The 25,105-nt window shown below is 42.5% G+C and overlaps 1 protein-coding gene across 5 annotated transcripts in view; it reads left to right on the top strand.

The window, feature by feature from the left end:
- The window catches only part of LOC137038392 (serine/threonine-protein kinase WNK2-like), a 113,656-nt gene extending 97,102 nt beyond the window's left edge, over positions 1-16,554 (top strand). For 3 of the 5 annotated variants that reach the window (XM_067412912.1, XM_067412911.1, XM_067412915.1), the window contains 4 exons: positions 6,489-6,587; positions 11,335-11,379; positions 12,055-12,332; positions 14,222-16,554. In XM_067412912.1, coding sequence (XP_067269013.1) covers positions 6,489-6,587; positions 11,335-11,379; positions 12,055-12,332; positions 14,222-14,566 — 767 coding nt within the window. In that variant the 3' untranslated portion in view covers positions 14,567-16,554. The remainder of the gene's footprint in view (positions 1-6,488; positions 6,588-11,334; positions 11,380-12,054; positions 12,333-14,221) is intronic. The other 2 variants (XM_067412913.1, XM_067412914.1) reach the window with 2 other exon arrangements.
- Positions 16,555-25,105: the final 8,551 nt, after the last annotated feature.

Here is a 25,105-nt window from a genome sequence, read left to right as displayed (position 1 = left end):
ATAGCTGATATGCAGAAGACAAAAGTGTCAGAGATGCCTCTCTGTGATTTATCATATCTCTCTCCTTCTCTGTTTTTGTCACATATCTCACTCACTCACACGCATGGGGTTATTTCAAAGTCTCTCATGTGCACTCAACTCATTTACTTTGTTGTCACAGAATGTGACATTTAAACGGCTCCTTAATTGCTCGGTCACATGACAAGATTTCATGGACGGCAAAGGAAGTTTAAAAGATTGCATGCTCATACTGTGTATAAAACATTCTTACGGGTCAGTAAACACTTTCACACATTTAGTCTTTTGTGTAAATATATCCATTTAGAGATCATGAAGCTATATGTGTTTCCTTTCACCTCTACACTTCAAGTGAATTGTAAAACCCCCCAAAATATAAGGAAGATACTGAGGAAAACCGGCTCAGGACCTCTGGTTGGGTTGAAGGCTCACCTTCCAACTGATGTTCTCGAGTGGCCTAACCAGAGCCTTAACTTTAACCCCCCTGAGAATCTGTATAGGACCTAAAGTCAGATTTAGATGTAGCTGGTTAAATGTTTTCGGGCAAATAAATGTTAAAATACCTTGAGAAAAAGATCCGTTGGACTTCAGTAAATCTGAGATGGCCTCACAGACAAAGCCCGTGCTGTCTCTCATTCTTCAGCTCAAAGGCGGAGGAGAAAATGACTGCAACACAACCTGATAGTGAAATGAAGTAGAAGCAAACTAGGGTATGTAACTTGGCTTTAGTCACAACAAAAACTTCAACAGACCGGAATCCAAAATCCATAAAGGATGAACAACAGATCCAAAATCCATAAAGGATGAACAACAGATCCAAAATCCATAAAGGATGAACAAATCGATAAGGGCTGTACATGACCAATGTACATGAGATGTCAAGGCCAACAACAAAATGTTTTAGTCAGAATTCTCTCGGTAGCTGACTAAAACAGTTCCCTGTTAAACTTTCTAAGGCACAATAACACAAACCTGACAGAGAAATCTCATCCTACGCATAAAGCAGAAATCAAGTGAATGTCATCCAAACCCCCCCCCCCCCCACACACACACACACACTATTAATGGTTGCATGCTCAGCAGTAGTCGCTGCTAAGTGTAGCTGAGTCCATGCATGCAGAAAAACACCCCTGAAGGAATGGCAGAACCAGAGGTTGCATTAAACTTTCACATTCTGTCATTTTGACGGACAGGGTCAGTTTTTAATCAAGAATTTACAGAACATTTACGTTTACATTTAATCATTTAGCAGACGCTTTTATCCAAAGCGACTTACAAAAAAGGTGAGAGCAATAGAAGCAACGAAACAAACAAGGCCAACAACCTGTAAGAGCTGTAAGAAGTCTCAATTAATTAGCACACTACACAAACAATGTTTTTTTTTTTTTGACAAACAAAATTTAATGGATAGTTAAGTGCTATTCTTTATTGGTCAGGTGCAATTGGAAAAGATGTGTCTTAAGATGTTTTTTAAAAATGTCTACAGACTCGGCAGCACGAATTGAGATTGGCAGGTCATTCCACCAGGTGGGAACGGTCCAGGAAAATGTCCGTGAGAGCGATTTCATGCCTCTTTGGGATGGAACCACGAGGCGCCGCTCGCTCGCAGAACGCAAGCTTCTGGAGGGTGTGTAAGTCTGAACAAGTGAGTTTAGGTATATTGGTGCAGAGCCAGTGGTTGTTTTGTAGGCGATAACTAGTGCCTTGAATTTGATGCGAGCAGCCATTGGCAACCAGTGCAGTTTGATGAAGAGAGGCGTAACATTAGCTCTCTTCGGCTCATTAAAGACCACTCTCGCCGCTGCATTCTGGATCAGCTGCAAGGGTTTGATAGTGCATGCTGGAAGCCCAGCCAGAAGAGCATTACAATAGTCCAGTCTGGAAAGAACAAGAGCTTGAACCAGGAGTTGTGCAGCCTGTTCTGATAGAAAGGGTCTAATCTTTCCAATGTTGTATAAAGCAAATCTGCAGGCCCGGACTGTTGCAGTAATGTGGTCAGTGAAGTTTAACTGGTCATCAATCAAAACTCCAAGGTTCCTGGCTGTCCTGGATGGAGTTATGGTTGATGAACCAAGCTGAATGGAGAAATGTTGATGAAGTGCTGGGTTGGTTGAGAAGTTAGAGTTGAGTGTCATCAGCATAGCAGTGATAGGAGAAGCCGTGTTTCTGAATGACAGAACCTAATGATGACATGTAGATGGAGAAGAGAAGTGGTCCAAGCACTGAGCCCTGGGGAACCCCAGTAGCTAGATGATGTGACTTAGACACTTCACCTCTCCATGACACCCTGTAGGACCTACCAGAGAGGTAAGACCTGAACCACTGGAGAGCAGATCCTGAGATCCCCGTTTTCTTAAGTGTGGACAGGAGGATCTGGTGGTTAACTGTGTCAAAAGCAGCAGACAGATCCAGCAGGATGAGCACTGAGGATTTGGAAGCTGCTTTTGCCAGTCTCAGTGCCTCAGTTACCGAGAGCAAGGCAGTCTCAGTCATAGGGGTGTAAGAAAATATAGATACACGTGAATATCGCGATATTATGTTTGCCGATACTGTATCGATTCTTAAAAACGCTGTATCGATATTTATATATTTATTTATTTACATCCATGATTCATGGCTTTGTGTTCGGTTTAAACCACAGACTGTATAACACCCAACCGCTAGATGGCAGTGTTATCGCAGACCGTATAACTGACGCGGAGCCGGAGAAGTGCAAGGTAAAAGTGCGCGCATCACTAGTGTTTACATTAGCAAACCCAGCTCTCAAGACGATAGCATTATTCCGCTCCTGCAGTATACAGAGCTGAAGTGTGGACTCATTTTGGCTTCAGCTAAAAAGAAGCCACTAAGGAAATCGACAAGAATAATTTTGTTTGCAAAATAGGCCAAGTTATAATCTAATACTCGGGAAACACATTGAAACAGAGAGCTCGCTTAACATCCTGACGTCACCCGCGCTGCTGAGAAGTGTTTCGATAGAATGTACTGCACGTTTTCCTCTCAGTAACAAAATAAACACACTCCAAAACTGACAGCGGTGGCAGGAGAACGAAAGATAATAGCTATGTGTGCTTTATAGAAAACAGCTTTAGGCCCCGATCACACAAATCTCAAGAATCTATCTTTTAGTCTGTGCTGTTTTTAGTTGATGAATAAACAGAACATTATATTGTACCTCCCATCCAATAAATCGCAATAATCTTTGTGCTTTGTTACTTTTGAAATGAAATTTATTATATAATTCAAACAATAATAAAGACTCCCTCACCCACTGGACCGGGGTGGGAATTACAGTTACAAGTTACTATAGATCATCTGTTAAAATGACAGGGGGCTATAAAAAGCCATCCATCACTGCTATAAAAAAGTCAATTATGGAAAGTTTTGGTTAACTAATGCAACCTCTGTCCAGAACTGAAACAAGGCAGTGACCTCAATTCATTGTGCTCTCTGCACAACAATGCAAATATCTGCCACTCTGCCACTTATCAAGCATACTGCCTCCTAGTAGAAGGGAGCTCTTGTGATCAAAGTAATCTCTGTAATCTGAGACAAAAGACCAGATTGAACCAGATACCCCGATCAAATCCTAAAATTTCTAAGTCCTAAAATACTAAAGTTTCCAACCGGACATGCAACATGCTTCCCGAGCCTTTGAGAGTAAATCCACTCTGATCTGTATTTCCCAAGGCCAAAATTGTGCCACCAGCAGAAGACACACTTCCCACACTCTCATATGAACTGGCGGAAGGACTTATAGGTGGGAAGGCATACATATGGGCCATCAGCCAAACATGAGCCAGAGTGTTTATCCCAGGAGTTGGAGGAAACAAACCAAAGAGGGAACTGGGCTGTCTTGCCAAATCAGACCCATGGTATACCTCCATACTCTGGGACTCAACCCTTACCTCGAGAGAAGATCTGCTCCCACATCCAACTGACCTGGGATATGCACTGCCCTCAGTGACAGACGTTTGTTCTGCTCCAAGAGAATGTGCCACAAGGGTCATCAACGCATTTGGTTTATGTAAGAAACTACTGACAAGTTCTAAACAACCACATAACAAATGTCTTGAATGTTCAAAAAGAAATAACTTATGAGTAGAAAAACTGCCATCTTCTCCAAGCAATTTAAGTGCCACATGAGATGATCACCCTTCCGGACCCCATAGGCTGAAGGTGAAAGTGACATGTGAAGGCCAAGTATGGTGTTACGTGTAGATGCCAATGATGAGGAGTTCAAGACTTCCAAACACAAAAGATACTTTATTCAAGATAAACTGGCTTTCCAATGAACATCTAACACATTACTGAACGAACATCAAGGAAGCTAACATCAAGGATACTAACATCACATCAAGACCGGACAAAGACAGAGTGAACACAAGGAACTTAAATACACACACTGATGACTAACTAATGAGGGGGAACAAGTGACAATACTACACTAATGAGGGGACTGAACTGTGCCGGGAAAACTAAGGACAAAGGAAAGTGACAAAACTGAAACCAGGAAGTACATGGGGAAAACACAGCAGACAAAGACCAGACATGTGACATTACTCCCCCCCTCCTGGTAGGCGCATCCTTGTGCCTTACGAAGACCGCCGGGGAGGGGGGGCGGGCATCCTGAAGTCCTGGGGGCTGGGGCCTGGCTGGGTGGGGTCCTTCAGGGTGAGGCCGAGGTCCTGGCGGGTCAGGGGCCTTGGGTTGCCATGGCGGGTCCGGAGCCTTGGGTGGCCATGCGGGTTCAGGAGTCTTGGGTGGCCCTGGGAGTTCGGGAGTTTTGGGTTGCCATAGGATGAACCCCCAGGCCATGGCCAGCAGGACTGGAGCCCAGGGTGGAGCTGGAGCCCTGGACAGGGCTGGAGTCTTGGACAGGGCAGGAGACTTGGACAGGGCAGGAGACTTGGCAGGAGACTTATACAGGGCAGGAGACTTGGACAGGGCAGGAGTCCCACCCCTAAGTTCCCCAGCCACAGACCTATAGCCCCCCCCAAACATTTTTTTTTTCAAATTTAGGGGCTTGGCTGGGGGGGGGGGGGGGGGGTGCACGTGGGAGTCTGGAGGCGGCTCTGGGAACCCGGGAGAAGACTTGTTGAAGCCTGGAGCGGGCATGTGGATGGCTGGAGCGGGCTCACGAAGGGCTGGAGCAGGCTCGCAAAGGACTTTTCAAGATGGGGCCGAAGATGGTGAGAGATGAGTAGGAAGCGCCTCTTCAATTGCAGTAAGCAGGGCGAGACTGAGAGTTATGGGAACAGAGTGAGGCTGATGGCATAAGTGTTATTGAGCGTCCCCTGCACGTCACACCAGTCTCGAGTCTCATTGAGAAGCTCCGGAAGGATAAAAGAGTGATAGTGCAAAAGATAAGAGAGGACAAGACCTGGTCTTTGTTGTTGTTTTGTTTTAGTTAATTCGACAGTCGTCCGCGAGGTGCTGCCACTTTACTTTTGGTTGTGTAGTTTATATCCACTTTATATCCATTTTATTATTAAAGTTACGTTACTGTAGCAGGTTCCTGCCTCCTTCCCTGAACTTTATTACACAGAAGTAGTCGGATTTGTGATCTATGCCAAAAAAGGGCTGCTTCTAGCTCAAAATCTTTTGGAAATCCTGGAAATATGGCGGACATGTACTCTGGCCGGCCAATAAGCATTCCTCTAACTTAAAGGAACTTCTTCGCTTCTGACTGGGATGCCTTGGTCGTCACATCCCAAAGCTAAGAATAAGCCAAAGAGGGCCAGGCTTCCTGACCACTTTGGGAAAGAGCGTCAGCCAGTACACTGCAAAACTGACAAGCATGCACTAAAAAATCACATCTTGAAGAAGAGACATTTGTGAGATGATGGCACGTCCTTATGAGGCAGCAACAATGTGGCACTATGAAGAGAAGCAATAGCGCCATCAGACAATTAATTGTTGTGATTCTATGGGTTTCAGACAATCACCACAATTGGAGGGTGTTCCCATATTGTCTGACACAGCCTTGAGTGAACTTATGAAAGGAAAGGCATCCTAACATGCTGACAGCACACACAGTCCTAAACACTTCACTAGGGACGTTCTTGAGCCTTGAAGTGACTGAAAAATTCCAGTTGGTAAAACCAGATTATTTTGAATTTTCTTCAAAATGTAAAAAAACAAAACAAAAAAACCTACCAGTTAGAGCAATGTTACAGGTTTCATGTGTGAAAGTGGCTAATGATACGCAAGACTGTGACCAATTTTACCAATTCCAGAAAAGCATTCCCATTGTTAGAAACACACAGGCATATTACACACTTCCACATCTACATTGACCACTGTTATCTGAGACGCTTGACCCGTGTTTTGGTGTGTTGCTGATATGATGCTTGTTGATGGGGCTCTGATCTGAACGCTGCCTGTTTCGGCTGTTACACCTGTCTCTCTTTCTCTCTCTCTCTCTTTCTCTCTTTCTCTCTCTCCCTCTTATATTCATTTCTCCACAGGCTGGACCGTTTACCACCAAACATCCGAGCGAATCACCTATAAATCTAGTAGCAAACCACGCACTAGATTCCTCAGTGGACCCGTGTCTATGTCCATCTGTTTGTATTTGTTCTACTTTTTCTTCTATTACTCATAATTCCTTTCCCCATTTCTTTCTGCTCTTTTTTCGTGATTTGCTTTGGTTTTTCTGTACTGCAATTCTCACATGTTCACATCCACTAACACTCAACCATTTCATCTCCATCTTAATGTCATATGGCACTTCCCATGAATATGGTATAAGATACTGCAAGTACTATAAAGTCAAAAATTTCCCACAAACTCTTTTTGGGATTTGTGCCTCTACAGTGTATCCTATTCGTGGAAAGGCCTTGATGTCTACTCGTCTGGCCTTTAATTTGTCTTCTTTACAAACGCTTTGTGCTGGGCTGCAGCTTTGAGCGATAACATGAGCTGTCTTCCCCCAAACATGACCATCCCTAACATTTAACTAAAAGCAGAGAGGGCGTGTATGGATTTGTCTGCCAAAGCTTTTGTATCGTCTGTATATCTGTGCCTTCTTTCCTTTTCACTCCACGTAAAAAACCCAATGAGACGATGATTGACGTGCCGTCTCATGTTTGGAGTCGGAAGATGAGCATGCCAAGGGCACGAGCAGGTTGCTGTGGAAACCATCAGGGCTGTATTTTGAATTTTTTTACTGTTCTCTGGCTGTCACCTGCATGATCTTATATAACACTGTCCCTGATTCATATTATATTTACCTTGTGTTTCTATTACTTTTGGCTTTTAGTATTTTGTTTCTCTAGGTGAGGGTTCATTTTGGACAAAAACATGATTTTCCCCACCAGTGAATAATATATATGATTAGGAAGCCACTTTATTTTTTATACTTTGTCTCTTTCCTTGTCAAAGTTATTATTCTTACCTTCCGTTTGTAATTTATTAGTGAATTTGGCATGCAGAACTTTAGTTGTAATCATGTTTCAAGTTTTCTTTTTAAATGCTTCTTGTTTTTAAAGCTTAATGGAAATTCTGTATATAAATAAATCATGTCGTGCTCTCTGAGATGGATAAAAAAAAAAACATTTTTTTATACATCCAGATGTTTGTTGTTTTGGTTTTAAATGGTGATGCTTTTAACTCTTTCCCCACCAGCATTTTTGAAAAAAGTCACCAGCCGGCAGCAGCGTTTTTGATACTTTTCTCAAAATGTCCATAGCCCTTTAGAATATTTTGTTGTATGAATATCTGGACATACAATTTATTAAAAGAAAGAACCAAGCCTTTGCTTTTAAAGAAAAAAAAGCAATTATATTCTAGGTTCATGGATCCCTTTTTATTAACACTTGAATATGACATAGTCTCATTAAAAAAAGCATTTTGAACTATCTGGATCTGATTCAGAACGATGACCAAAACCTAGATGGAGTAGATTGAGTCCATCAACAACCCCAAAGCTTCAGTCGTTTCTCATTCATGGCTTCGACATTCATTCAGTAACATTAGGCAGTTTTGATTTATATGCGGTATAATGTTTGACTATTGCGTTATTTTACATGTGCATCGGAAATGTTTTTATCGCTTGTTTCTGCTCTCTCACCTGTGTTTTGATCGGGAGATTCAGTACTCTTTCAGAAGATCTGTAACAGCACCCCTACCGTATAAATGTGAAAACAAATTGCCGGAAAAACTCATCAGTTTTTATTTACAATCTTGTCAATGGTGGGGAAAGAGTTACAAGTGGAGGTTTAGGAGACGATCAGTTCAGTTTTACATGCTCAATATTTTCGCTCACGGCCACAGACACACACCCTATATGATTGTGAGCGACAATGACTTTTAAAGACCCCATGAAATCAAAAAGTTAGGTTTTTTGGGGATTTTAGTCAGTGTCTTTTAGCTTTGAGGTAATTTGCTCTATAGAGACTTGTGAAAAAGAAAGTACACCCTTCTATAGTTTTATGTATCAGGACATACATAATTCAGACGGCCAGACTTCCGTTTTTGCCCCTTATTCCGGTCTTTTAAAAGGCAATTACGTCATTGCCACTTTTGGAAGTCAGGTTTGTGTGAGATGGAGAAAATGCCTGGCGAATCAAAACCGTCATTTGCCAACTGGGTCCACTCAAGGTGCAGTGTTACACTACTTTGTTAGTTATATGATCTTGGTTTGATATTTGCAGAATTCACAGCAGTTGGTCAAAAATGTTCAGTTGTCATTCGATGCTCGCCGTCAGTTTCCATGTTTTGGGAGGCGCATATGTCGCCATCGGGATGACGATGGTATTTAGTAGGTGAATCTTGGCTCGTAGGCTAATGGTATTTGACCACCAGATGGACGACAGGCATTTGTAGACTAAGAAAGCCATACCTATCCGGCAAGTGATGTTGTGTTCAGCATCTCCGTCGCTCGTGATCGTACTGCCCAGATAGGTAAATTGTTCAACTTCGTTGATGCATTGTTGGACAACGGATATTGGGATGTTTGATTGAGAGTAGCCGATGCGCATGAACTTTGGATTGGGATAATTCTTGACACTAAATCTAAGCCCCACTCATCAAGCCTCATTGTCCAGATGCTGTGTTAGGTCCTGTAGACATCAGATGAACAACACTTTACATACACTTTATTGACGAAAGTATTGAGACACCCCTCCAAGTCATTAATGTCAGGTGTTTAATCCCTTCACCACAGGTGTATAAATCAAGCTCTAGGCCTGCAGACGCTTCTACAAACATTAGAGAAAGAATGGGTCGCTCTCAGGAGCTCAGTGAACTCAAGCGTGGGGCCGTGATAGGTTGCCACCTGTGCAATAAGTCTATTCCTGACATTTCCTCACTACTAAATATTCCACGCTCAACTGTTAGTGGGATTATAACAAAGTGGAAGCGATTGAGAACAACAGCAACTCAGCCACGAAGTGTTAAATCCCAGAGCGGGGTCAGCGCATGCTGAGGGTCACAGTGCGCAGAAGTCTCCACCTTTCTGCAGAGTCAACAGCTACAGACCTCCAGACTTCTGTGGCCTTTAGATGAGCTCAAGAACAGCGTAGAGAGCTTCATGGAATGGGTTTCCATGGCCGAGCAGCTCATCCAAGCTTTACATCACCAAGAGCAATGCAGAGCGTGGGATGCAGTGGAGTAAAGCAGCCGCCACTGGACTCTAGAGCAGTGAGACGTGTTCTCTGAGTGACCAATCACGGACGAGTCTGGGTTTGGCGGTCGCCAGAAGAACTGTGGAGGGGGGATTATTGGTTGGTTTTTTTTTTCAGGTGTTGGGCTTGGCCCCTTAGTTCCAGTGAAAGGAACTCTTAATGCTTCACCAAGACATTTTGGACAATTTCATGCTCTCAACTTTGTGGGATCAGTTTGTGGACGGCCCCTTCCTGTCCCAGCATGACTGCGCTCCAGTGCACAAAGCGTCGGTCCATAAAGACATGGATGAGGAGTTTGGTGTGGAGGAACTGGACTGGCCTGCACAGAGTCCTGAGCTCAACCCGATAGAACAGCTTTGGGATGAATTAGAGCGGAGACTGAGAGCCAGGCCTTCTCGTCCAACATCAGTGCCTGACCTCACAAATGAGCTTCTAGAAGAATGGTCAAAAATCCCCATAAACACACTCCTAAACCTTGAGGAAAGCCTTCCCAGAAGAGCTGAAGCTGTTATAGCTGCAAAGGGTGGGCCGACTCCTTATTAAACCCTACAGATTAAGAATGGGATGTCAATAAAGTTAATGTGCAATGAAGGGCAGGTGTCCCCTAAGAATACCCTTACTTCATCAATAGGAATTATGACTGTAAGTAGCTGTTGGCCAAATCAAATGCCTTTAATAATTTAACATCAGTTGTTACCAACTCTATAAAAGCAGAAGTTTTGGCAGTTTGATGGTCTGGAACATTCTGGTGTGTGTTAATGCCAAGGAGGAAAGACATCAGCAGTGATCATAGAGAGGCAGTTGTTGCTGCCCATCAATCTAGGAAGAGTTACAAGGCCATTTCCAAACAGTGTGAAGTCCATTCTACAGTGAAGAAGATTATTCACAAGTGGAAAACATTCAAGACATTTCGTGCAACGCTCAGAGAAAACCCAATAACTACACCTCAGACTCTACTGGCCTCAGTCTGGGTCATGCAACAGGACAATGATCCCAAGAACACCAGCAAATCTACAACAGAACGGCTGTCAAAGACAAGAATCAAGGTGAAATTCTGTAGGCAGGACCTTCAGAGAGCTGTCAGATTATTTTTGTATGTACTGATGCATAAAAGCATAAAATTCAAAGAGGGAGTACTTACTTTTTCACACGACCATTCTAGTGAGCCTTTTATTGGACAATTACCATGAGCAGAGGATAAGAAAGTCCCTTTGACCTTAATTATAAACACCACACATCTAAAGCTACAACACAACCAACTGTTGTGACAGCTGCCATTGGATCTTACCTGTGGGGGTGGTGAGTCCATCCACAGTACATCAGTCATTTTGGCCAAACTTACATCCTGTTACAATAGGACCTATCCAGAAAAGAACGTTGTTGTAACAATTAAATGGTGTCATGGGGTCTTTAAAGTAGGACGTTTTATATAAAGAAAATTGTTGGACCTCATTTAGAGTCCAGGCTTGAAGGTTGTCTACACAAAAGGCCTTAACTCACAATCCATTAAAACATGTCACCCACCGACACCTCATGAGATCACAGATGAAGCCTCCCTGCACCTGATTCTGTGTCTGTTCACTGATTGGTCGCTTTGTTTTCTTGTGCAGCAGCTTGTCCAATGGGCTGTGCCGTGTGCTTTTCCCCGCCCCCTAACGTCTCTGTCTTTGCTGTTTTGCTCTTGTAGGGTCCACTCTGAAACGACTATGTCTAGGGAAAGAGCGCAGCAGTAGTAAATATCCCACTCCTTTCTTCTTCGCTCCTAGTCCCTCTTTCTTTCTTTTTTTAAATTGTCATTTCTTTTGTTAGCATGAGCGATCGTCTGTGTGATAAATGCTTGCCGTTTGCAACAGCAGATTGTAAAATGTGTACTGTTTTGATTCCTTTTATTAATTTGAATTGTCCTTTTTTCTAGTGCATGGCTGATGCAGTCAAGTGCTTATTGATCCTTTATCATTTATTTATTCCTGGTCATTTAAGTGCATTTGGTTCTTTGTTTGGTTCTGTAATCATCCAGCTGCTTGATTTTAGGATAGAAACAAGTGCACAACAAGAAACACATAAACGCACATGCAATCCGATCCACCAACACATTTCACGTACGTACTCAGTGTCTGTTCTTGCACTGGTGGGAGCAAACCTCAGAACGCAAGGGGTTGATCGTGTTGTTATTCAAAAGTCCAAAACTTTTGAACGGTAGTGTAAACTTTAATTTAATTAACTTAAAAAGATTATTGAATCAAGTCATTGTCCACGCAAATATTCACACCTCTAGTAACAATTAACCGTAGTATTAACCACGCCTCACTGCATACCGAATATCCTCATTATTCAGTGAGCAGCGGATTGGTTACAGACTTCAGGGTGAATTCTCTGAGCTTGAGGTCTTTCTCTGTCTCTTTCTCAGGGTCTCATAACGCTGCTGCTTCATCATCATCATCATCCGCAGCCGTGCCGGCTTCATCGCCTCGGCCAATCACGGCGCTCGTTCAGGCTCAAGCCAACAACAGCAACAACAAGACTGGCACATTCACCGATGATCTACACAAGCTGGTTGATGATTGGGCGAAAGAGACTCTTGCCTCCGCCCCTCAGCTCCGCCCCTCTGTGTGTCAGATCAGACCACAGAAATCTCATCACACCTTCCAGACCAGCCACACTCCAATGGCCAGAGTCCCCAATCAGGTACTACACACTGTTTGTCATCAAAGAGGACCTACGATTGTACTTTTTCTTCATGTTCATCTTTTTTAGTCTGTAATATTGCGGTTTGAGCATGAAAAATCTCTGCAAAGTTCGAAAGTCCCTCCAGCGGGAGTTCTTCTCTTTATCAGTGTTTGTTTCTGAACTCCCTGAAATGCCTCCATTGTAATGAGTTTTCTTCTGGGAACGAAAACGTCAAAATATTCCTAATTTAATTAATTAATACTCAGAATAAAGGGGCTGGGCCTGGTTGAGTTAGTTAGTCATGTGTTGAAACTGGTGGTTATAGTAGGGGTAGGGACATGTCCCAAACACCAATCACAACACACTGCTCCAGTCGACCAATCAGAGCACTTTGTGAATGCTAAATAAAGTGATCAGGTTGACGTGTGTGCTTATACACCGATCAGGCATAACATTGTAGTGAATAACACTGATGCTCTCTTCATCACAGCTCCAGTTAGTGGAGGGGATAAATTAGGCAGCAAGTAAAAAAAAATTCTCAAAGTTCATGTGTTAGAAGCAGGAAAAAGGCAAGCGTAAGGACTTGAGCTGCAGCTCTTGTGGGCTGTTCCCGGTCTGCAGTGGTCAGTATCTATCAAAAGTGCTCCAAGGAAGGACCAGTGGAGAACCGGCCACAGGGTCATGGGCGGCCAAGGCTCATTGATGCACGTGGGGAGCGAAGGCTGGCCCGTGGGGTCCGATCAAACAGACGAGCTACTGGAGCTCAAACTGCTCCAGAAGTTAATGCTGGTTCTGATAGAAAGCTGTCAGAATACACAGAGCAGCTCAGTTTGTTGCATATGGGGCGACATAGCCGCTGAGCAGTCAGGGTGCCCATGCTGACCTCTGACCCCTGACCCCGCCGAAAGCACCAACAGTGGCATGTGAGCATCAGAACTGGACCACGGAGCAATGGAAGAAGGTGGCCTGGTCTGAGGAAGCACGTTTTCTTTTACATCACATAGATGGCCGTGTGCGTGGCTTACCTGGCGTACGCATGGTACCAAAATGCACTATGGGAAGAAGGCAAGCCGGCGGAGGCAGTGTGATAGAGTGGCCAATCACGCTTCTCTGTCTGGCCATCCCATGAATGAGTCTGGGTTTGGTAGTTGCCAGGAGAACGGGTCTTGACTAACTTATTAAGGATTGGGCTTGCCCCCTTAGTTCCAGTGAAAGGAACTCTTTAAGATTCAGCAAACCAAGATATTTTGGACAATTTCATGCTCCCAACTTTGTGGGAACAGTTTGGTGCCCGCCTTGCGGTCCCAGCATGACTGCGCTCCAGTGCACAAAGCGTCGGTCCATAAAGACATGGATGAGGAGTTTGGTGTGGAGGAACTGGACTGGCCTGCACAGAGTCCTGAGCTCAACCCGATAGAACAGCTTTGGGATGAATTAGAGCGGAGACTGAGAGCCAGGCCTTCTCGTCCAACATCAGTGCCTGACCTCACAAATGAGCTTCTAGAAGAATGGGCAAAAATTTCCCTAAACCTTGTGGAAAGCCTTCCCAGAAGAGTTGAAGCTGTTAGAGCTGGAACGGGTGGGCCGACTCCATATTAAACCCTACGGATTAAGAACGGGATGTCATTTAAAGTTCATGTGCATGTAAAAGTAGGCGTCCCAAAACTTTTGGCAATATAGTGTTTGTCAAAAGCTCAAGGAAAATTTGATTTCTCAGTTCATGGCCCCTTTAAATAAACCTTGAGATACCATAAAGCAGTGATATTTCCTCACATCTCTTCTCCTCTTCTCTTCTCTTCTCTTCTCTTCTCTTCTCTTCTCTTCTCTTCTCTTCTCTTCTCTTCTCTTCTCTTCTCTTCTCTTCTCTTCTCTTCTCTTCTCTTCTCTTCTCTTCTTTTCTTTTCTAGATCAGAGGCCCAGTCCCTCCAGCGGCTGTGAAGCTCCATCTGCCCCTGTCCTGTCCGCTGTCAGCAGCTCTGGGTCCCATCATGCCTCATGGCATCACCAGCAGTCCATCGCCTGGCCTACAGCGGGGCGGATACCTGATGCCCGCGGCCTCCTCCTTCGCTGGGATGATGCCAGCCCCCGTGTATCCACACCAGTGGTCCGGTTTGCCCAGTCCAGTGGGAATGTTTGGAACGGCTGCAATGGTCCCGTATCCAGCTATGGCCAGCCCGGCACTGCAGACATTTCCTCTGGTGGTCAAAAGCCCAGACTCCCCGATGTGCCCCAGTAAAGCCAGGACTGCATGAGAGCGCCGCCCTGTGCTTTAAACACTGTTCTGCGTAAGGCTAATCAATGCACACTTGCAGATGGATAATCACACAAACTCAAACTGACTCGACATTTTCTGGGAGTTCCTGCAACACGTTTTTATCTCACTTCAGGATCAAACCACAATCTCTGTGCGCTTTAGATCGCTGTTGGATGGTAGACGCGTCTGTACGAAGCCTTTGAGCCTCTAAATGTGCAGTGTGAGTTTGTGTGTGTGGGCATGAGGAGTGTGTTAATGTCTCAAATCAGTCCTGTGGGCGCCTCTTGCACGTTTTTAGCTCTTATGTTTGAATCTGAATTGAGGAGTGGTGGTGTTAAAGGTTTGGCTTAGAGTGATGGCCTTCAATTCTACTGCCATAAAGTATCATTTCATAATCTCTGCATGAATGGGCATATTGAGTCTTATTATTGAAACACCGGCTGAACAAATTTTGTTCTTACCTAAATCTTATTGTCGATTTGTGTAAGAATAGAAATTCTTCACAGCATTGATTATGGTCAGAAATATCAGTTCTGCTTTCTAATAATGCTGTTTAAAGTGTATTTCATTCATTTACAGCACTTTTGGGTGTCTTTCATTGGCCGTTTATAGAAATATCCAGCAATTTCAGACCACAGGACAAAATCCCTACATTAAAAAAAACAATTCAGGATGATGTAGTGCCTTGATCGGTCATCAGCTTCTCTTTGAATCAGCTCTGAAGGAGAGAAAAAACATTCCTCTTCTGTTTTTAATGCAGTGGTGTGTGTTTTCAGTTGTCATTTTTGCAGTTCCCTTTCAGTTAAAGCGAGTTTGCATCCAATAAACGTAATGATTTGAATTGTAACAAGTATCTGGTCTGCACAGATTGATGTATGAATGCGATAATGTCTGGGTTTGATCAGTTACAATCATTCATAAGCAATACTGCACTAAGCACAGAGTCACAGATGGATTTGAAGAACGACTGGTTTACATTGCGCTGGTCTGATGAACAATGCATGCCATCAAAGCGTCTCAGGCGCCTAAGAATTACTATCTAAACGTGCTCTTATAAGTGCGCCAGCTTCCCTCTTTACAGCGTAACACAGGGACTGAATGCAGGTTCGACTTTGAATCAGTGTATGAACTCTGAATGTGTCAAAATGACATTGCATGTGATTCAACCTCCCTGTTACGTGCTGCATTAACCCAACCCATAATGTGAACGGTAGCCATGGACGACAAACTACTTTACATTTGACTATTTTATCAAATGTGTGATTTTTATTTGCTTTGCATAGTGGCTGAGTTTTTTCCTTCTTGCACAGTGTTAATGATGTTGAGTTTTATTTCTTTTAAGAGGGCAGTGCAATTGCTAGTCTTGACTCATATTCATTGTTTTGTTGTTTTTCATAAAAGCGATCCGGCATGAGAAAATGCTAGCTTTTGAATTCTAGCTTACACGTCTACGACCAAAATCCACATCCCAACATAAACTTGTTTTATTTGTATGAGTTAATCTTTAGTCAGAGCTATCAGCCTGATTTCAACCCATTTTTAAATCATTTCCACCGTGTCCCTGTAAAAGGCTGTGAGCCTCACAACTGCCAAACTGTGAATTGTACAGTCCTCTATATTTATTTTCTCAGTGTTTAGTTGTGATGCAGCTTCTGTCCTGTAATGTGTTTTCCATCCGTTTGGATGGATTTCATTATAATCAATGATCTGCTGTAGGAGAAATGTTTCCGGGAGGTTTCTGATATTCTGTTTGTGCTGTTATTAATGCTGATAATACTATATCTGGCAATAATTACTCCACGTTTTGCCATGTTTGTGAGTCACTGATCTGATGGTTATGGACTTTTTCCGGTCTTTTCTCTGTGAATGATTGCTTCACCTTTCTCCGCATTACTTTGCTCCGCTCAGATCAAAATGAAATGCACTCACAACACAACGACTGTGTACAAGTTTAATTAAGAATAAATCAATATTTTGTGCTTAATAGCTACTGTGTTCTTGTGGTTTTTCACATGCAAATACAGTGCATCCGGAAAGTATACGCTTCACTTTTTCCACATTTTATTATGTTACATCCTTATTCCAAAATTGATTAAATTCATATATATTTTTCCTCAATTCTACAAACAATACCCCATAATGACAACATGAAAGAATTTGGTTGCAAATATTTGCAAATTTATTAAAAATATTTTTTTTTGTAAAAAATCACGTACATAAGGATTCACAGCCTTGACACTCAACATTGAGCTCAGGTATCCTGAGATGTACCTTTATCTCTAAGTGTGTATATGTAGGTATGTATATTTAGCTTTTTTGCTTTCCTTCTTTTTATGTGTGTCACATTGTATACTAATCTTTCTAAATGTATCCATGTTAATATCTTCGAGTCTTATTTTTATGTCTTGTGATCGTGGGTGGATTTTGGGCTCTGCTGTAAATAGTTAAAATTTAAAATGTCTAATAATTAAAGAATAAAAAAACAAAAAAATGATCTCATGTGCTCCTGTTTCCACTGATCATCCTTGCGATGGTCCAACAGCTTGACTGGAGTCCACCTGTGGTCAATTCAGCGGATTGGACATGATTAGGAAAGGCACACACCTGTCTATATAAGGTCCCGCAGTTAACAGTGCATGTCAGAGCACAAACCAAGACATGAAGGGATTGTCTGTAGACCTCAGAAACAGGATTGTATCATGGCACAGATCTGGGGAATCCCAGTGAGCACAGTGGCCTCCACCATCCATAAATGGAAGAAGTTTGGACCACCAGGACTCTACCTAGATTTGCTGCCCGGCCAAACTGAGCAATCAGGGGAGAAGGGCCTTAATCAGGGAGGAGACCAAGAACCCAATGGTCACTCTGACAGAGCTCCAGTGTTTGTCAGTGGAGAGAGGAGACACTTCCAGAAGAACAGCCATCTCTGCAGCTCTCCACGAATCAGCCCTGTGTGGGAGAGCGGCCAGACGGAAGCCACTCCTCAGGAAAAGGCACATGACAGCCTGCCTGGAGTTTGCCAAAAGGCTCCTGAAGGACTCTCAGACAATGAGAAACAACATTCTCTGGTCTGAAGAAACTAAGATTGAACTCTTTGGCCTGAATGGCAAGCGTCATGTCTGGAGGAAACCAGGCACCGCTCATCACCTGGCCAATTCCATCCATACAGTGAAGCTTGGTGGTGGCAGCATCATGTTGTGGAGGTGTTTCTCAGCGACAGGAACTGGGAGACTAGTCAGGATCGAGGGAAAGATGAATGCAGTAATGTACAGAGACATCCTCGATGAAAACCTGCTCCAGAGCGCTCTGGACCTCAGACTGGGACGAAGGTTTATCTTCCAACAGGACAGCGACCCTAAGCACACAGCCAAGATAACAAAGAAGTGGCTACGGGACAACTCTGGGAATGTCCTTGAGTGGCCCAGCCAGAGTCCAGACTTGAACCCGATTGAACATCTCAATATTTTCCAGATACACTGTAACCAGTGATTATTTTATTCATACCTATGAAAAGTTTCAATATATTTTTCATTAAAGACTGTAATCAAGGTCAAGGACTGCCCAAGAGGACATTTGACTGACATGTAACGCAACCAATCATAGTTTGTTTTGCTCTGCGTCATGTTTAGGGGTGTGAAAATGTAAAGTCGATGTCCCTACAATAACAGACCGGCATGCATCTATAATTTATTCACAGTTGTAAACACGACAGCGTTTACATTCTACTCGTCTTGCGGACATCCTGTAGAATTCAACCAATCAGATTACGACTTTAAAATTCCTGATATGTTTCCAGAAATGTGTGCCATGTGCATCAGATGTTCAGCCAACAGTGAATCCATGTATTTAAATACATTCTATTTAGAGTAGTGAGTATACTAGAGTAGTGAGTATTATGCTATGAATATTACCTTATACCCTGCTAATTAAAAATGTAACTCACTCTTTTATGGATGATTCTCAATAAGAAAAAAAGAAAGAAAAAAAACTGAGATCACCAACAGTATTTCAATATTTCTTTGACTAGCCTATATATTTTTATTTTACTGCTAGCACTAAAAATACAGCCATTTGAGAAAGCAACCAATAATCTGGTAACATTTATGACAGCCATTCTGCAAGGTTTTCTTGCAGTTAATTAAAAAAGGTTGTACATTAACAATTCTTGAGTTCTTTCTTTTCGAGACACATTCATTGTACTGCTTTAATTTCAATATATGTTTTTTCTGTAAAAAGAATACACTTAAGAAATCAGAATAGAGTAACTCACAATTTTCCCCACTGATTATTTTTGCTTGCAATTAAAAAATAAACCTGATTTAAATATAAATCTGATGTTTTATTGAAGTTATTGACCCCACTTTATATTAGGTGGCCTTAAGTACTATGTACTTACATCAAAAAGTAAGTACAATGTACTTATTGTGTTTAAATTTTATTGCAAAGCACTTTAGCTGATATTGAGGTGGGAAAGGGGTAGAGTTAGGGATAGGTGTGGTGGGATGGGTAAGTTTAAGGGTTAGGTGTTAGGGAAGTGCCAACTGTGTAATTAAATGTAACTACACAAATTAATTACATATGTAATTACATGCAGGTATTTTTAAAATGTAATTACAATGTAAAAACATGTACAGTATGTACACAATAAGTGCATAGTATCAAATGATTAATTACAAAGTTAGTACATAGTTGTTAAGGACACCTAATATAAAGTGGGTCGAAGTTATTTGCTACATGGACTACAATTTTAAATCACCTTGTGTGAACACATAAATATGAACTTCAATATGCTGACAGAAAGCAGGTTTATGTGTTTATATGTTAAACGAAATCGATGTAAGGGACAAAAATCTAGTAGTGATGATCAGTTATTACCTAATGCACTTTGAAACCTGGCAAACAATCAAGCTGAAGTGAAGTGTTTCCAGCAGATTGCACCGCAAGCTTTTGCAGCGCTAACAGAATACAGATCGTGTGCGTTTATTAGAAAATGTTATATTCTGTGGTCAATTTTTAGTAATTATTTAAGACAGTTTGCGATTTCAGTCATCATACAGTAGCCAGCACTTACCCCCTTTCATAAAGTGCGTGTGCCTCACTCTCACACTGGTCACTATGGTTGATTTGACGGGAGTCACACGCGTGACCCATGGAGACACAGGACTGATTATTTGTCTTAGCCAATCACGTTGACAGAAAAATAAATAAACATAATGTAGCAACGGCAGGTTTAGGGAAAATAGAGCAGTAAAATTACAGATACATCATTAAAAATTTACTCAAGTAAAAGTAAAAGTACACTGTTTTTAAACTACTTAAAAAAGTACAATTCCTGAGAAAAACTACTCAATTACAGTAACGAGAGTATTTGTAATTCGTTACTTTACACCACTGATTATTCACCAGGTTCTTATGGGGCGTTCCCACTGGACATGAATGACGCGAATAAATCGCGCTATTCCGCAAAGTTGGACAGGTGAACATTTTGAATCCATTCGCTTCATTTGTGTGTGAAATTCGCTTCATTCGTGTGTGACATTCACTAAACGACAGATGCGAATTGGCGTCATGGGAGGGGCTTCTGCCAGGCAGTGGCCATCAGCAGAAGGATTATCACTTCATTCACGTCTGGTGTGAACGCACCATTACGGGTTGCCCCTCTAACCTCAAGCATCCCCAATGCTCTCCAAAGTGACAGGGAACCCCCTGCAACCCACCTCCACCGATAGAGTCCAGGCTCTCCAAACTCTGCTGTCTCTCAGAGATGAGCGATTGATACTTTCCTAGCGTCCGTTCATGTGCCTCCCCAATCCTTTCCTCCCCGGGTACTGTCAGCTCTATTAGGACCACCTGCTTTGTTGCTTGGGACCAGAGCACGATGTCTGGTCGGAGGCTGGTGGTGGCAATCTCCTCTGGAAACTTGAGTTTCCTTCCCAGATCAACTCTCACCTCCCAGTCCTCTGCCATAGGATCCCTAAACATCTGTCCTCCTTGACTACCTTCTCCAGACCTGAGGTAACCAATGAAGTGAGATCCTTTTTTTTTGGGCCTTGGTTCTTTTCCACTTCCTCTCCTTCTCCAGTCCATTGACCAGTTGCGCCAGCACCTGATCATGGCACCACCTGAACCTCCCTTCAGTCAAGCCCAACAGGATGACAGAATCTCCTCCAGGTTTGCTGGTCTCTTGCACTTTGTACAGGAGGGATCCTCTGTCAACCTCCATCTTTAGAGGTTTGTTAGTGTTGGCCGCACATCGTACACTGAACTAGGAACTTTATCCGATGCCCCTCCATGTTCCAGATGTCCTTCCAACTGAGAGATCTTCCTCTGACACTTTCCCACCAGGTTCAGCTGCCTTGCTGTTTCATGGCTATTGCCCTGGCTTGTCTACTCTCTTCCTCCCTAGCTTGAATTTCCTTCTGCACCATCCCTTTCCAGACCTTTGCCCTTGCCTCCTTCCAGCTTGCTCTGGTCATGACTCCAAGGCCCAGCCTTCTCTTATTCACTGTGCCCATGATGTCTGCATGTTGTAAGTGCTCCTCCACTTCCCTCAGAGCTCTACTGGCACTTCCGTCCTGTCTTCACTACAATGTTCGCCTGTCACACAGCCTGATCATCGCTGTCGCACAACATCATGGCTAACTGGACTTAAATTCCTCCACGGCTGATGTAATAGGCAATTGCAATTTGCTCCCAGAACTGTATAGCCCTATATAGCAAATGTTTTTTGAGACAGACAGCCACCTCCTAAGAAGGTTATTGATTCTCTTTTCCAAAGCCTCTACTGTGATCAAGGGGATGTTGTATACAAGCAGTGGCCATAGGAGTCTTGGAAGGATACCATGCTGATACTATGTTTCCCAACATTCCCATCCAAACACACGTGCGATGTGACAAGTAAACAATGCAAGATCACACCTGCGTCAGACTGGAGCTCTCGCACAAGACTTGGAATTGATGTTAAAAATGATAAACTGCACAAAGTTTGCTCCAAATTGTCTGTGCGCTAATTTGTGGAGAAGAAGAAAAAAGATTGTGGCGGAGGAAATTGCTGGACAGACAGAGGGAGCCAGGATTGTGTTCTGCAAAGAGAGTTTGAGGTAAATAAATAAATTTGTAATGTGCTGCTGCTGCGGCTGGATGTGCAAATGTTTGGGCTTTGTTTCTGTTTAATAGAATTGTAAATATATCTATTAAAATACTGATATTCTTTCTATAACTCCTCCCTGAACCTCCTGCTGCCCTGTATCTCGCTCTCTCATTGGCTGTCGGTCATCGCCGATGTAATTTTCAGTCAGAACTCATTTCACACAGCAGGATTAGTAATCACAGACAGGGCGTGGTGTCTTGCAGGCGTCGGCAACATATCGGCGATTCTCTCTGAGAAGGATCTCTCTTTGATCCTTCACACTGCGTGATTGTCACTCGCGTGCAAGAGCACCGATTTGTCTATGATCTCGGGCATTTGTCTGCGATTTCGCAAAACCTGTTGGCGAGTCAAAATCGGGGCTAAAATCGGGCGGTGTGAACTAGGTTTTACTTTGTTAGTTCAGTTGGCTCTATACCACCTCCCTAATATAAAGTAAATAACACATGACTTAAACAAATAAAATGAATACATTTAACAGTACAGTAATATAGTGAGTAGAAAAGAATGTACATATATATATAATCTGACATTAATCTGTTAAGGCAAGGCAAGGCAAGGCAAGTTTATTTATAAAGCACATTTCATACACAATGGCAATTCAAAGTGCTTTACATAGAAAGGAATTAAAATAGGGCTAAAAAATGCATAAGAAAAAGAATACAATGTAAGGAGAATTAAAAATAATAAGATGATGATAAGAAAAGAACAGGTAAACTAAAACAGTTATAAAAAATTATTTAAAAAATGATGCATAGATAGGGTGCAATCAGTCGGACGTCCAGTGCTCAGAGCTCATTCAGTAAATGCACAGCTGAACAGATGTGTTTTGAGTCTGGATTTGAATGTGGTTACTGTTGGAGCACAACTGATCTGTTCAGGAAGCTGGTTCAGCTGCGGCTGGCATAATAGCTAAAGGCAGACTCTCCTTGCTTTGAGTGAACTCTTGGTATTTCTAACTGACTTGATCCTGCTGATCTGAGTGATCTGTTGGGTTTGTATTTAATCAGCATATCTGCGATGTATTGAGGTCCTAGCTCATTGAGTGATTTATAAACAAGTAATAGTACTTTAAAGTCGATCCTAAATGTAACTGGAAGCCAGTGTAAAGACCTGAGGACTGGTGTGATATGGTCATATTTTCTGGTTCTGCTCACAATCCTGGCAGCAGCGTTCTGTATGAGCTGCAGCTGTCTAATGGTCTTTTTGGGAAGGCCGGTGAGAAGGCCATTACAATAGTCCACCCTACTGGTGATGAAAGCATGAACGAGTTTCTCTAAGTCTTGCCTGGAGACAAAACATCTAATCCTTGCAATATTTTTCAGATGATAGTATGCTGATTTAGTTATTGCTTTGACATGACTACTGAAACTCAGGTCTGACTCCAAAATCACACCAAGATTCCTGACTTGATTTTTTGTTATCAGGCCTTTAGCCTCAAGATATGCATTCACCTTGAGAATTTCATCTTTGTTTCCAAATGTAGAGATTTCGGTTTTGTCTTTGTTTAACTGAAGATAGTTTTGGCACATCCAGTTGTTAACTTCATCAATGCATCTGCACAGCGAGTCAATGGGGCTGTAGTCATTAGGTGATAGTGCTAAGTAGAGCTGGGTGTCGTCAGCATAGCTGTGGTCAGCAATATTGTTCTTTTTCATTATTTGGCTCAGTGGCAGCATATACAGGTTAAACAGGAGAGGTGCTAGAATTGACCCTTGTGGGACTCCGCATGTGTCACGTCACAGACAAGGGAAAAGGGTGCGAGGACTCAAGTGCAGAAAATTATAATTTATTATAAAATAAAACATAAACTCAAAACAAAACCCACGAGGGGGAAAAACACATAATAGAATAATATAAATACAAACTTAAACAAACCAACAGAATCACGGGGAGGACGGAAGACGCAGACATACACAAGGATCCAACCCAGACTGACAAACACAAGGAGCTTATAAGGGGAAGAAATCAAGAGGGAACAGGTGAGAGAAATCAACACTAATCAGATAAAAAGGGGGAGGGATCAGACAATGACAGGAGCACATGCAAGACATGACAAAACCCACATGTGCACACAAGACAGGACAGGCATGTGACAGCATGTCATGGATGTCCACTCAGACTTATGGTCTCCTATACTCACATAATAACCTCTCCCTTCTAAGTATGATCTGAACCATCTGAGGACCATTCCAGAAAGCCCGACCCAGTTTTCCAGCCTGTCAAGAAGTATGTTGTGGTCAACAGTGTCGAATGCAGCACTGAGATCGAGTAGAAGCAGAATTGATGTTTTGCCTGTATCAGTATTTAAGCAAATATCATTTATAATCTTTATGAGCGCTGTCTCTGTGCTGTGATGAGGTCGGAAACCAGATTGAAAATTGTCAAAGAATCCGTTTGAGTTTAAGAATTTGTTTAGTTGATTGAAAACAACTTTTTCTATGATTTTGCCTATGAAGGGGAGATTTGAGATTGGTCTGTAGTTGCCCAGTATGGAGTTATCTAGATTTCTCTTTTTCAGAAGAGGCTTAACTATTGCAGTTTTAAGGGTGGTTGGAAAAGTCCCATAGAGAAGTGAGGAGTTTACCACTTCTAGGAGATCTGCTTCCAGACAGTTAAACACACTTTTGAAAAAATAAGTGGGGAGTGCGTCAAGGGCGCAGGTTGATGTTTTAAGATGCTGTACTGTGTCTTCTAAAATTTTACCGTCAATTGTTTCGAAATCAGACATAGTAATTTTCCGAGGGTTTGGTCTGATCTGACTGACCCCAGAGCAACTAGAGGATGTGCTGATCGCCTTTCTGATATTTTTGATTTTCTCGGAGAAGAAGGAAGCAAACTCACTGCATTTGCTGTCTGAGAGCATTTCTCTGGGAATGTGACTCGGGGGGTTTGTTAGTCTGTCTACAGTAGCAAAAAGAGTGCGTGTGTTGTTTATGTGTTTGTTTATAATATTTGAGAAGAAGGCTTTGCCTAGTTCAACATTGAAAGCATGAAGGCTGTCTTTATAGATGTTATAATGGACTACAAGTTTTGTCTTCCGCCACTTTTGTTCAGATTTTCTGCATTGTCTTTTTTTTATTATTTGAACTGCTGTTGAGTTTCTCCATGGTGCCTTTTGTTTGCCACTCTTTTTCCTGACTTTTAGAGGAGCAATATCATCAATTACACTCTTAACTTTTGAGTTAAAGGAGTCAAGGAGAAAATCAACAGAGCCTGCAGATATGCTTGGTGTTAGAGATAAAGCCTTCATAAACAGCACATTAGTGTTCTCATTTAAGCATCTCTTTTTGACAGAGACAGATCTAGCTTCAATGGCAGGAGAGATTGATATGTCAAAGAAAATACAGAAATGATCAGACAGTGCCACATCCTTAATAACAATCGATG

Source organism: Pseudorasbora parva, chromosome 13 (assembly GCF_024679245.1).
Source record: "Pseudorasbora parva isolate DD20220531a chromosome 13, ASM2467924v1, whole genome shotgun sequence".
NCBI classification, from domain to species: Eukaryota; Metazoa; Chordata; class Actinopteri; order Cypriniformes; family Gobionidae; genus Pseudorasbora; species Pseudorasbora parva.
The sequence above is the reverse complement of the archived record's forward strand: the minus strand, read 5'-3'. Positions and strand labels throughout refer to the sequence as shown.